Raw genomic sequence first — 14,651 nt, forward strand, 5'->3', positions numbered from 1 at the left:
TGTGCGCTTTGAAGACGCGGACAGGGAAAAGACAGGTGTGCGCTGTCAATACCCGGTCCGCATCTTCAAAGCACATTCACATCGTTGCCAAGCAGAACCGACTGGCCCAATTAGGTTCGCTGACAAACTTTTCCTGCAGTTTTGTGCATTTTCTGTTTATATAGGCGTGACCACTATCACAGGTAACACGAAGCAGGGGGCCGCGTTCATCGGAACACTACGAAGGATATTTTGCGCGGCGCCCATCGACCACGTGAGCAATGAGCCCCTTCATGTAGCCCTAAGAAGTTGCTGCAAACACATCCTAAGGAATGCGCCAGAAATAACAGAGACGCAAACTGAAACACACCACGAAAACACCACCGGAGCCATTGAAAAAGCATTGCCGGAAGTGGCGCACCGGAAGTATGCTGGGGTAGGCCATTCGGCGTGAGCAAATTTGTTTACAAACACCAAAACCGTCTATAGAGAGAACGATATAAATAGTAGGAATGCTACATTTAGATGTCATAGACAATAATACACAATTGTGTGGCTAAATTTGAAAAAGGCATTAATTTCGCTGAAACTTAGGATGAGCCCACAAAAAACTAACTGTCAGAAATGTTGTTTGACCCTACCTAATTGTCCACATGTATATTTTGTTGAAAAAAAAAGGTCAATATTTCGACGCAAGGGCAAGGCCCTGAATGCGACAGCAACGTATTGGAACGTTACACGACGTCTACGGCAAAGAAGCTTATTTCTTTAGCATAAGACTTAGGGAATTCATAAACAACACTGGCTTACGTAAACCCGGCCGGTGCAGCGAGTGTCCTCCGAGCTGTACATAGCTTTAACATAAACTATGCGATAACAATACAATATGCACAAAAGTATGAGCCGTCGTCGAACTCATCTATCTATCTATCTATCTATCTATCTATCTATCTATCTATCTATCTATCTATCTATCTATATCTATCTATCTATCTATCTATCTATCCATCTATCTATCTATCTGTCTATCTATCTATCTATCTATCTATCTATCTGTCTATCTATCTAGCCGCCTATGACATTTAGCTATCCTGGCTTTTTGGATATTGGGATCTATACCGATATTGGTATGACATAACATGACTGTATCACGAGCATAAATGACTAATCATAACGCGAAAATCATGACGTCTATGCCATGAATGTCATGATTTACATTGTCACGATCTTGCTACTCTCAGGTTAACTTCATTCACATCACATAATGCAAAACTGGTATAGTATGACATGACTGCGCGGCAAACATAACTGACGGGCCTTAACGGGGAAATAATGACATGCATGTCATGCATGTCATGACTACACGCCACGCTTATGATGTGCTCGCAATCATTTCGCTATAGCTTGACATATACTAAATTTCGTATTACGAGACATGAATGGATGATGAACGTATATGACTGGTGCGAACATGATAATCACAAGATGCGTGTCATGTAAGAACATGACTACAGACCACACGCTTGATGCGCATGTGGCCATTTCGCTGGCTTGAGACATACCAAATTTGGTATTACATGATGTGAATGGATGATGAAGGTAAATGACACGTACGTCTGTACATGATAATCATCACATGCATGTTATGTACAACTTCACTATATGATACGCTCATAGCGTGCTCGCGGCCGTTACGCTAGCTCCACATAAACGAAATTTGACATTACCTGACGTGACTGAACGATGAACACAAATGTCAGGCGCAGACATGATAGTCACAGCATGGAAGTCATGTACGGTACAATTTACATGCCTACCACTGCTGGTTCTTGTATTTGAAAGGCTAGAGTGCCGATTGTTAAAGCGCGAGAACAAAACGACGACAAAGAGACAAAAAGGACACGAGCGCTCGCGTCCTTCGTAACCTTCTTGTCTCTGTGTCGTCGTTTTGTTCTCGCACTATAACTATCGTCATGCCATCCCAACTAGCCCAAGCTGCAACACTTCTAAGTTAGAGTGCGGTTGTTACGTGGCTATAAACAACATACTGGCATCTTAGGCACGTGAGTGCGCATAATATTTGTAATTGTGTTTTGTGTACTATGGCTGTTCACCTCGTATAACGTTGTGCTGATTTTAAAGTTGTATATCAACCTTCCTCATTCGTGCTTCACATATAATCAATTTTTATTGTATGTGGTGTCTGTCCATTTTTCGTGACACTGTTTTGACCAATAAAAATTCACTCCTAGCTCTCTTCCCACAAACATGGTAACTTGATTTCCTCTGTTTCTGAATTCGCATGGGCTGTTGAGCACATTCCATTCATCTGCATGGTTACTTAAATAACACACACACACACACGCACGCACACACAAACACACATACACGCGCACGCACGCACGCACACACAAACACACATACACGCGCACGCACGCACACACACACACACCCGCACGCACACACACACGCACGCACACACACACACGCACGCAAACGCACACACACACACACATACATACATACATACATACATACATACACAGTAAAAATTTTTACACCCAGAAGGGTGTATATGAGCTTGTCCCGTGGACGACACCCTAAGGGTGTTAATTATGCACCTTCCAAAAAGGGTGCTTTACCATGCACCCTTGGAATAGGGTGTACATGTAAAAAAACTGTAGGGTGTTACAAAAACACCCTTAAGGAAGGGTGCCTTCGATGTCCATCACTTTTTTAGCACCCTCTGAGGAGGGTGCGAGAAGGGTGCACGAGGGTGTTGAGTGCCCGTGGCAGGGGTGGCAGTATTCTTTTAGACTGCACTAATAGATATCAGCATGCACTGGTTACACACTACTTGAAGAAAGTGGTCCTGATTATCGATGGTGCGCCACCTGTCGAGCTCCATTCATTTCGTGGGGGCAAAAATATAAACGCGTACAATCGCGTGTATGAACTTGTGCTGGATCTATATATACTTCACAGTATATGCATAATGATCGTTACAGAAAATGAAGCCTTGCTGCCCTTGCATATTGCATTTATTTAGTAGGCAAATAAAACATAAACTTTTCTTCTGCCACACAACTTTTTCACCAGATATACGTTCACGTATACGTACACTACACATGCAGCACCTCAAATGTTTATTATATTTTTTCAGTCTCACTTTATTGACAATTCTTTGCAACATACAATTACACTGGTTTCAGTTTAGTATACTACTTCAAGTACATAGAGACTACAAATGAAATACACGCGAAATATATCCCTATAATTCTTTCAAGTATCTACAATCCCAGTGGTTTCCAGTTTAATACTCCTTTGTGTACACAACTGGTTAATAGGAATGAAATACAGGCAAATATATACTTATGATTCTTTCAAATATATACAATCACCATGATTTCACTATATACGCCTTCATGTACACAATCGTTCCCAAGAAGTGATGCACACAAAAATATATATGGATAGTGTTTTCAAATGTATACAATCACAGTAGTTTAAGCTTTGTATTCCTGGATGTATAACAATTGGTTATGAGAAATGATCTACATGCAAACATATACGGGTTTTTGCACATATAACTTTAGTGAATACTTAAGAAACCAATACAATGATCAGAAACACAATAAGCTAAAAACGAACACAAAACTGAGTCAGGACACACAAAAAACAAAAGAGGTAATGCATAATTATGGCTAATGACACAGCTGGGTCACTTTATGCCAAATGTCCCAGCCATTTTGGCAACCATCTCAAATGTATTCGAAAAACTCGTGCTGCATTGAAAATAGTGAACTTCTGGAATATTTAGGAGAGGAAAAATATTTGGTCACGTGGCTGCCTTCTGAACTTCCTGGAATGCCGTCTAGGTGTTGTATGTGAAAAATTTTATTTTAAAAGCACCGCTCCTTCTTTCCATACGAAACTCGGTCTACGTGTTACGTAACAAGAGCTTAATTTGGGAGAGTTGGTTCATCGTGGTTGTGTGCTAGTCACAGCGTGACAACGTTAGGAAGAGACAGAAAAGACAGGAAAGAGCACTGACTGTCAACTGAATTTGATGAATGTGCTACGAGCACTTTTATACGGAGTACAAGAACCGTGTTCATGCGCGACGACACGTGTGAGCACTACAAAATAATCTTAACAGTGAAAAGAATACTCCCTCTCGAAAAGGATAAGTGAACAAGTAGTGATGCACTGATCGTTGGTTTACCTGATAAAAAATACTTCTACAAACGTTAAATTGGCATTAAGTAAACCTATTCTCGTGACGAATGGGGCAAGATTGACTATTCCTCTTGCTGTTTAGTACACACAATTTTGAAAGCTTGCAAGGGGTGGAAAAACAACACGCTAATATCATATCTGCTGGCTATTTTTTTAACTGTGAGACACGTGATGTGGTATAACATGCAAAGGTTTTGGTCATTGTTTTTTGTTGGTCCTGTCTTCTTTAACTTTACTTTCTGCAGGAGGGTTTTGCAAACGGGTGTGATGATTCTGTTGGGATACCCAGCTTCTTTTAGTCTTTTAATCTGGTTTTTAAGCCTGACCTCACCCTTGTGCTAACTGACTTCTGAGGGGTGGCCTGAATACATGTGGTATCAATTCCTCTTTCTACTAGTTTTCGATGCCCACTATCAAAAGGCAGAACATTCTTAGCACTCCTGGGCTTATAGCACCAGCCAATACCCCAACAGCATCATCACACTTGTTTGCGAAACGCTCCTGCAGAAAGTAAAGTTAAAGGAAACAGGACCAAAAGAAAAAGAGAATGACCAATCACCTTTGCATGTCACACGGTACTACGTACATAAGGTGTCTCACAATTTTAGGAAAAGAGCCAGCAGATATGACATTGTTGTTTTCCACCCCTTGCAAGCTTTCAAAATTGCTTGTACTTACAGCAGCAGGAATAGTAAATCTTGCACCATTCGTCACTAGAATAGGTTTACTGAATGCCAATCTAATGTGTATGAGATACCGCTAACACGTGGAAAAGTAAACATAGGACACACTGGGCAATGCTTCAATGATCAAGCAAGACAGCATGCTTTAAATGTTAAGAAGGGCTATAGTAGTCTCATGGCCGGACACCGTAAAGAATGTAAGTGTAGTCTTAGGTTTCATAAAACACGGTTTTTGAAAAAAAAAAGCAAGCAGAAAAATGAGAGATTTTAGAACTTTATCAGGAAGGCAAAGGATCAATGCATCAGTACACCTTCACTTATCTTTTCCAAAAAAGAGTATTCTTTTCTCGGTTAAAATTATTTTGTCATGGTCACACATGTGTTGTTGCAGATGAGCCCTGGTCTCGTGCTCAGTATAAAAACGCTCGTAGCACCTTCAATAAAATTCAGTTGACAGCGCTCTTTCCTGTCATTTTTGCGATAAGATTTTTATTACAGAAAAAATTTCATTTTCTTACTGTTTAGGTATAATGATGAGTTTTCATTGTATCACAACATGGAGCAAATTGCATCTCAATATGGACAAAAATCACGATTTTGTGACATTTGTGATATTTTTGTATATTTCAGCAGCTTGAGAGGTATAAAGGTATTTTTTCCTAAAAATAAACCTTCTGTGGAGTAAGTATTCACTGCTCAGATATTCATACAAAGTGCAATATTGCAATAAAAAATGCCAACATAACACATTTTGGCGTTATTCTTGGAAGCGAATGTGGCAAAAAATTGCACTATTATTATTGAGCTTCAAATACCTTACAGAAGCACATTTACTTAACACGTAGACCGAATTAGCTTTAAAAAAATAAGCGGTAGTTTTAAAACAAAATTTTCCACAAACAGCACACAGATGGCATTATGCCAGGAAGTTATAAGCTAGCCACATGAACAAAACTTTTTTTCTCGCTGAAATATTCTAGCAGTTCACTGTTTTCAACGCAGTAAGTCAGCACATTTTTTTTTCAAACACAATTCAGAAGGTCGCCAAAGTGGCTGGGACGTTTGGCATGAAATAGTCCAGCTATATTTAAGCAAAATAACTTACACAAATAACAATATTTGTTCATCTACCATGACCACACTAGAAGAAGTTGTTCAGGCATTGTGACACTAAAATTTTCAGCGTCGTACTGCCTGAACAACTTCTTTGATGAACTCCAAACTCACGCCGAGAAAAAGCCGCTCAATCACGGTGGTTGTTAAAGGCCTTGCGGCCGTAGACAATGTTGAAAATAAAAAAAAAATCAACTCATCAGTGCTGTCACTCCTTCTTCGTCATTACTGACACGGAAGATTTTTCGGTTATCCATGTGGAGGTTCAGGAAGTAGGCTTGCTCTAGGCTGGGGCCGGGGTAGACTACGCAGGACGTCAGCGGCACCCTCTCATCCTGTAATAAGAGCAAATATGACTTTTCATATAAGGATGTTCGTGCTGCTCTGGCAGCACCATATATAAAGAATGTGTAGTGTGCATCCTTCGAAATGGCGTGTAATTGACATTACATTGAACTCGAAGCATACAACCCATACATTCCAATAATTTTGTATGATAAAGATAAGAGTTTTCCAGCATACAGCAAATTCCCGAAATGAGGTGAAGTGTAAGACTACAGCTCAAAAATGGCACTTAAGAAAGCCTGAACTCACCTAAGAATCAAATTCCTTCTAGGGTAGCGAGCCAGTGTGAAAAACAATTCTTAAAGTACAACGTTCAGAACATGTAGCATTAATCAAAACGCACAAGAAACTTACCTCTTCATGTACAAACAGTGAAGACATCTCTACTTTCTCTTTTACTTGAGAACAAATGATCTTGTGCGTGGCACTAGCGAAGAGGTCTGCAAAAAAAGTAAGATTTACTGACTTTAATCACGCCTCTAACAATCTGAGGAATTGTTACAAGTCACCAATCAGTGCAATTCTGACTGCCTCTATAAGGGCATCAAAAATGAACAATTTTCTCGTTCTTTCTACCTTCACAAGACGCTCCGTCAATGGAATCTAATCCAAATTTGACGCTGTGCTTCCTATTTGCCTGATTTCTAGACGTAGGGCTGCGAACATGTGTTTTGTGCACCTAATCTAGCACAGAAATTCGTCATCTATAATTCAATCATCATAATTCATTGTAATTTGATAAAAGATGTGATAGCTCGTCCAGTTTTTAAAGAGTTGCGCGCCTGCAATAGGCACTGCCTAGCACGTATGAAAGTATTTCTTTAAAAAAAATTTTTTCAAAGCTTGCTTTCAGAAAAAGCGTCTGGCATATTTCGACAACTAAGCCCATCCTCTGATGGCAATCAGGGGCCCGCCATTAGCGATTATTGACCACGGGATTTACAAACGTAACCCGCGCCTAAATACTCAGTTAAACACAATCAAGCAAGCAGGAGCGCTCGAACGACACCAACGCGCGCGGACGCCGTCTACGTTGCAGCAGCCATGGCTTATGCTAGAGCAACCACACATAGCTCCCTCAGTCACGTATGCTCTCTCGATTCTGTTATAACGCCGAACGTTATCGCAGATGAAGGCAAAGCACGAAAACAGCAAACAGAAACGAGGGAAAACAACGCACGGCGATGGCCACAACAACGCGCCTTTGGAAGTCTGCAAGATCTTTCCCTGTTGCTGGTGACACTTGTGCTAAATAGCTTAAAAGACCGAGGCGCACGTGCTGGGAGCATCGCGGTAGATCAGCACCTCCAACTATACCGTTTTTAAGCAAAAAAAAAAAGCCATTTCGTACAGTGCGCCTCTGTACATAATTTTTTTCTTTTTCTTTCTTTTTTTACGCTTACACCTACAGAAGCACGTTGCACATTTGAGTATTAATAGAAATATTATTACGATGTAGCCCAAAGCACATCTTAAAACAATATCAATCACTTTGTGCAGTGTGGAGACAATGTGCGATCAGCAACTAATCCCGCCCTTGTTAAGTGATCACATCACTCACTGTATGAGTGATGCAGGCACTTACACAACATCGCGCAAAGCAGTGTGAACTCGTTAAGTCACACGTTTAATCGGGCATCTGCAACAGGCCCGCGAACGCATGCTGTTGTAAATGGCTGGCAGCCTACTTCGGCAGCGCTGCTGCAGGCGCCCAGCTAGCGCTGTATGATTACTACCTACGAAAACAGTACACTCACCGTTAACAGGCCCACGTTGTCCGTGTCCGCCACTCCATGAATATTCCTTAATCCGAGCGTCACTTCGAACACGGCGTCGTTCGTGACCACCATTGAATATGCGCCTGTTTGCTAGAACACACACAGCGACCAAGGCCCCAGACCAACGCAACGCATTTGAAAGACGATGAGACAGAGAGAGCAACGTAGAGAGAGAGAAGGAGGAGGCACTGGCGGCGGTGCCTCCGCCTAGACGGCGCCGAAAGGCAAGCGCTATGGCGCATACGGCGGACGGCCGTTCGGCGCGGAATGACCCCTTGTAAACGGCAACTCTCCTTCCAGCCAGTAGCACAGCGACGCAGGTTATTTACCAGCCTCGGGTTCTTTGAGTATTGTGACGGAATGCGATTGCAGTGGGCGAAAAATAGTGAAGCAAAACTTGCGGAAAACAAAGTGCACCATGGAATGGCCAGAAACAATAATTATTTCGTCCTCGGTGGCATTAGCGGGAGAGCATCGCTACACCTTTTTCCAAAGGAATTTCTTTTCACATTGTCTGTGTCTGGCAATTCCGCGTATGGTGCCGCAAATGCGTAGTCGCGTAGTCGAAGCTGAATGCGTAGTCGAAGCTGGAATAAATTAATCCACAGTCGCGGATGTTTAGAAGGCTTGTCACGCACCACGAAACGTGCCGAGGTTGTTATAACAAACTTTTTGCTGACCACATGATCAGCACATAATTCCATATGGTTGCCCAATGAACTAGCTAAGCACCTGTAGCAAAGGCAGGGCACGTTCTTGTTAAACGTTGTTAATATAAACGATGGTTGTGCATAAGTGCAGTGACAGCTTTCCGTGTGAATTGGTCTTATATAACCCACGTTTTCGAGCGTAGAAGCGCCTCAGCAGACCTAATCAGCTACCACAGCAAGTTCGTAAGCAATGATGAGGTATGAAAATGTGCAGCTGTTTTCCATGTACTGAATAGTCCGTGTACAGTGCGTTGACCACCGCCATTTCTTAAGCCACTTCCCATATAGACTCCCAGTCTGAACAGGTGTGGGACCTTAAACACTAAGAAGCAGTGCCCCCCCCCCCCGCACACACACACGAAATTTGAGGGCGCACGGGCTGATACACACGCATACTTATTCACAGGCGCACACACATACGGCAACACACACACGCGACCGTAAACGCACGCATGCATGGGCGTACACATGTGCACAGGCACGCTTAACACAAGCACGGACTCGCACATACACGCGCACGCACACATGCACGGGTGTACACACAATCGCGCTTAAACGCGAACACATGCGCAGGCTCACGCACACACACCCATACTCGGGCGAACATTATGTTCCTGTATATAATCCACAGCAAACATGTAGCTTATAACCAACGCTAAGGTGAGCTTTCGTAACGTGGATTGCAGTTAATTGCCATTATAGATGAAACGCGATTTGCTTCCGCTGGCATTCTGCTGTATTCGGAGAGCACCTTCACACATTCTAAGTCTAGGCCGTCATTTAACGCAAGGTCCACATATTCGTGCAGTAGCTACGCTGCTCGGCCGCCAATCCGAAGGTGGCGGGTTCGATGCCCGCCGTGGCAGTCGAATTCAGATGGAGGCGAAAAGGTAGGAAGCCTGTGCGATATCAGCGCCCATTAAAGAACACCAAATGGTCAAAATCTCTAGAGCTTTCCACTACGACGACCCTCATAATCATATCGAGGTTTTTGAGACGTAAAATCACAAATATTATAATTATGTGTTCTTCTTATGCTGCATATTCCATCTGATGAATCGTCACCTACACCCTTCTCAGGCACAAAAGCACCCTTAGAGCCTATTTTAGGGTGCTATCGAGGCAAGCACCCAAACAAATGGGTGCTTTTTTTTCAATCGACCATTTGTGGGTGTTAAAGGGTGTTGCAAAGGGTGCTTTCTCCTAAAAGCACCCTTTTTACACCCTTCTGGGTGTAAAATTTTTTACTGTGTACATACATACATACATACATACATACATACATACATACACACGTACATACATACATACATACATACATACATACATACATACGTACATACATACATACATACATACATACATACATACATACATACATACATACATACATACATACATACATACATACATACGCACGCACGCAAACGCAAAGATAGGAACACGTGGTTGTGATCTGCAAGTTACAAGTGTCACCGAGGAAGCTGAACAAACTTGGTGGTCATATATCGCGAGGTGTGAGATGCACTTTAATACCAATCGGCGTGCGAGAGCACGTTTGTGAGTGAGGGTATTTTTATGCACCCACACTTACTCACGCGCGCACGCATCAAATATAAATCAAGTGCTTATGCAATTTAGTACTATTTGACCACATCAATGTTTAGATTGCTCAGGGAGACTGTTGATCCATGAGATCTTTGACTCTACAATAAGCCAGATTTTATCTGTGATCGATAGTGCTCCAAGCTAGTCGTTCTTGGTCTATGTCATGCTTGTTTGTGCCATCAATCATTATGCGAGCCAAGTACAAACAATTAGCTCACTCTCTGCGCGATTTTTTTTTCGCAAGACATGTAAACTATATCGACAGGCTATTATTTTTATAGATACTGCCGCCCCTCAGGGTTCTGTCACGGGCGGTTGTAGAAAGAAGACGGCGGTGTGCACAGACAGGGACATCAAGTGCAATATAGTGTGAAAAAATCTATAAATCAGCTATGACAACTCTTTCATAAAGTGCGAAATCGAAGAACACAGCAGGCGCGTTGCGCAGGATTTGCGCAATGAGCAACTTGCTAACGACATTCCTGTGCAGTCGGCGCGCAAACTGTCTCGTCACAAGCTGAGACTTGCCCGTTTCTCGTATACACTGCATATCATAGAAGAGCGTTAAAATAGGTTCATTCACTGTTAAGTTTCTATTATTCTTGCCATGTTTTTTTTTTCAATAACGCTACTCTCTCTCACTTGTGTACCCGCTAAAGACAGTGAGTATGGTCTTACGTTTGTTGTTCTGCCACAATCAATAAATAAATAAGAAACAGCCCACCACGCAAGCCTTTTCTTCTCGGCCAATAAAAAAATTGTGGCTCTTGAATATTTCTTACAAAATATTACAGAAGCCGTGCTGTTTCTGTACACAACTGACTCTAAAACTCCCCACCTTCCCGTGACTGGCCTGTGCGATTATTTTCCTTTTTTATAATTAGGATGAATGTAATTTTTCAGTGCGAAAACACTCCACAATTAGGAGGCGACAAGTACAAATGACGAAAATTTCGCAATATTGACACGCGCGTTTCTTATTTTAACTTTTGTTTGATTAGGTTTTCACCCATGAAACTTGGGTTAAGAATGCTCAGTGAAAACTGCGCCTCATTGTTCGAGAAGGTTCGCGATCTTAAAGAGAAGATTGTTCTGTCGAGATCGCGCGCAAGACGCTAACACTCGACATTATTCCAGAGCTTGCGCGACAATCAAGAATAAGACTGGAATATTAGACAGCACATGTATAAAGCCCTAACCACATGCACGCGATTTCCTAGCGACCGCGACAAACTTGCTCCGTCATGCCATCGCATCACGACGGCTGCAAGCGCATGTCAGCGAAAAAGTGTCCTTGCTGCTTGAATGGAAACTATCGCGTACGTACCCGTAAATTGCGAATTGAATTTTTAAAGTTGTAGATGACAACATGCGAAATTTATTACTCTCTTCTGTGACATAAGGAAGGCGCAAAGGCATTTAATGACCTTTTTGCACAATCTTTGGTTTAACCACGGCAGGCTGCCCAGAAGCGTATACGCTACGACGGCTAGCACGCACTTCGCACGAGTTCGCATTACAGCAAGTGATCAAATTGTCACAAGCTACCGTCGAGACATCAAAACAAACCTTCGATAACGAGATTTAGGACAAAATACGGCCGCTCTCTCACTCTCCGCGTGAGATGAGAATGTAAAAATATTGTCCCCTTATCTGCATGTTTCACTGCAAATTTCGTCGAAAGATGATAGTCTTGTGTGTGGAGAGAAAGAACAAATTGTTTATTTAATATTCTGCGGGAAAAAAAATCTGTGAATAGTATTCTGGAAGCGCTGCGTTAGAGAGTCTCGAACCATGCAGCGAAGGCGAACGAGCGCATCAACGACGTTAGACACGAGCGCCATGTGGCAGTTACCTTTGAAAACGAAGGAAGGCGTGAGCGCCAGCGGAGAAATATGCGCGCCTGTGTCGGAGGCGATCACGAGTAGAACTCAAAGCAACGGGCAGGTGCCACCGCCATTTCATCTATGCAAAGCGTTGGAAACACTTGCCTATTTGAGCATCGCGTTACACTGTCAGCTCAGCGTGATAAACACTATGGCCCTTAGAATTACTTATGTATGCCTTCTCTAGTATAAAGGCACCCATACAAAACATCGACGTTTTGTTATGTTGCCCCCGACAATAGTGGCTTTTTCATTCACAATCGCACAAGTGTGAACGCTCAAACTTGAGCAAATTGGTGGGCGCTGCGGATGGGGTTGGCCATCTCAGGGATCGTTTGGTGCCTTTAGGGGGATATTTACCACGAACAAACAGACAAATGGGCAGGCAGGCAGAGACAAAGACATCCCAAAATTTTGGCGTTGAAGGTCCCCAAGAAAGAATATCGTCTTTAAAAAGTAGCGGGTAACTTGTACTCCTTGAAGTACACGCGGATAACAGGCATCGAAAGTAAATTGCAAACAAATCGAGGACCAGAGGCGCGGCCATGTTGCTGGAAGTCGCCACGCTGGCTTCCGGGCGACAAGAGATCTTTTATAGCTTTCCAGAAACGCGCGACGCGACAAACGGCGGTAAGAGATGGGCCTCCGAGACAGCAAATCTTGTAGCTCGTTGCTGTGGTTTGTCGCGCCCGGCCACGGTGGTCTAGCAGCTAAGGTACTCGGCTCCTGACCTGCAGGTCGCAGCATCAAATCCCGGCTGTGGCGGCTGCATTTCCGATGTAGGCGGAAAGTTGTAGGCCCATGTACTCAGATTTGGGTGCACGTTACATTACCTCAGGTAGTCGAAATTTCCGGAGCCCTCCACTATGGTGTCTCTCATAATCATGTGGTGGTTTGTGGGCGCTAAACCACACAAATCAATCAATCTGTGGTTTGTCGCTGTCGTGTGGAAGTTGCGTGCACGCGGTTAAGGCTTACATGTCAACGCGCTACACCATTTGTCAGATGACCGAGGGTCAATGCTCTTTCGCCGGAATCACTGAAAGTGTGTTGCAGTAATTTTACTTCACATTTACTGGCCACAAGTTCGGCCGTATAAACAGTTTCATCTGAACATCGAGTCTGCTCCTTTCGTTCTGTCACGACCCCGTGACAAAATAGCAGGAAAACAGAAAATGATGTGTAAGAAAATATATGAAAGTTTACACTAAACAAATATAAGAACATGTGATAGTAAATAAAAAAGTTTGGGAGGTGTTACATTCCCAGACCCAGGGGTGAAATTGCCGCGCCAATAAGGCCATTCTGCGCCAATCTGACATGTTGTGCCAAGCTGTGCCTAAACGGATATTTGCACGTGCAACGCCAAATTTAGTCGAGTTTTATTAACGGCTGAGCAACACTCGTGGGCTGCACGAACGTCGCAAGCGCGTTCATATCAAGTTAGTTCGGCCACGTCGTAATTCGGTTCATGCATATATCTTGCGCCATGTGAACAGAATGCATGAATCTTGTTAAGGCGGCGTTCGTGTGCGTACCTTATTACGTGACTCTATAAGTGTTTTGACAGCAAAATCTGTTCGTCAAAGCATAAAGACGGCAGTGGTGTTGCAAAAAAACTCACCGAACCTTTAGCGAGCAACCAACAAGCACCGAGCGCTCTGCGGTGAAGACCATCGAGCCATATAAACTAAAGAAAAACAAAAGATCAGTCTCCCCGGTGAAGCGATGACGGCAATAACAACAATTTGTAATGTTGTAATGGAAATGCATGCCTAACGCGCTCCTTTCCATTTTTCTTACCGCACCATTTTGCGTGTAACTTTCCTTTCCGAAAAAACGCGCCCGAATGAGGAACCATCTAAATAATCTTAGAACCCTCCGATGCGTTACGCGCACAACATGCACATTAGTGTTTGTTCTGTAACTTACGCTGTCACTATAGCGATAACGCTGGGGTCTACGGTGGCACGTGTATAAATGGCAGCGCACTTCGCTGCTTGGGAGAATATCGACGGCCGATGCTCTAAGTTCGCTGCTATCAGTTTGCAGTGTGTGTTGCTTGCTGAGTGATTTCCCGTTTTCCGGGCATAGGTTCGACCAAGTACAAGTTGTCTCATAAAAAAAGCGGCCTGCGTGTCCTCTTCTAGCGCCTACTATTGCTGCTGACTCTTGCAGTTCAATTGGTTAACGAGACTCTCCATGCTTATTGAACAAGTACAAGCCTTGTGATCTCCGGAGGAGTTGTGAAAACTGACGAAATATTGTTGAAATAGGAAGCGGGGCTCTTAAGAAGCTGTCTAGGCGTGC

The 14,651-nt window shown here is 43.2% G+C and overlaps 1 protein-coding gene across 1 annotated transcript; it reads right to left on the reverse strand.

Annotated features, from left to right (window-relative positions):
• Nucleotides 1-3,124: 3,124 nt before the first annotated feature.
• On the reverse strand, nucleotides 3,125-13,645 carry LOC142775319 (uncharacterized). Its single transcript, XM_075876668.1, has 4 exons — nucleotides 13,603-13,645; nucleotides 8,117-8,344; nucleotides 6,714-6,799; nucleotides 3,125-6,349 (listed from the first exon to the last, which is right to left on the reverse strand). The coding sequence occupies exons 1-4, from the start codon at nucleotides 13,643-13,645 to the stop codon at nucleotides 6,206-6,208; spliced, it is 501 nt and encodes a 166-aa protein (XP_075732783.1). The 3' UTR covers nucleotides 3,125-6,205.
• Nucleotides 13,646-14,651: the final 1,006 nt, after the last annotated feature.

The sequence above is a fragment of the Rhipicephalus microplus genome, chromosome X (assembly GCF_043290135.1).
Source record: "Rhipicephalus microplus isolate Deutch F79 chromosome X, USDA_Rmic, whole genome shotgun sequence".
NCBI lineage: Eukaryota > Metazoa > Arthropoda > Arachnida > Ixodida > Ixodidae > Rhipicephalus > Rhipicephalus microplus.

What these genes read in the sequence shown, in the direction of transcription:
- LOC142775319 (XM_075876668.1), bottom strand. Translation starts at nt 13,645, where the DNA reads ATGGCCTTATTGGCGCGGCAATTTCACCCCTGGGTCTGGGAAT. An exon ending in ACAACGTGGGCCTGTTAACG is followed by an intron (nt 6,800 to 8,116) that starts GTGAGTGTACTG and finishes CTTTTTTTGCAG; the next exon opens with ACCTCTTCGCTAGTGCCACG. An exon ending in CACTGTTTGTACATGAAGAG is followed by an intron (nt 6,350 to 6,713) that starts GTAAGTTTCTTG and finishes CTCTTATTACAG; the next exon opens with GATGAGAGGGTGCCGCTGAC.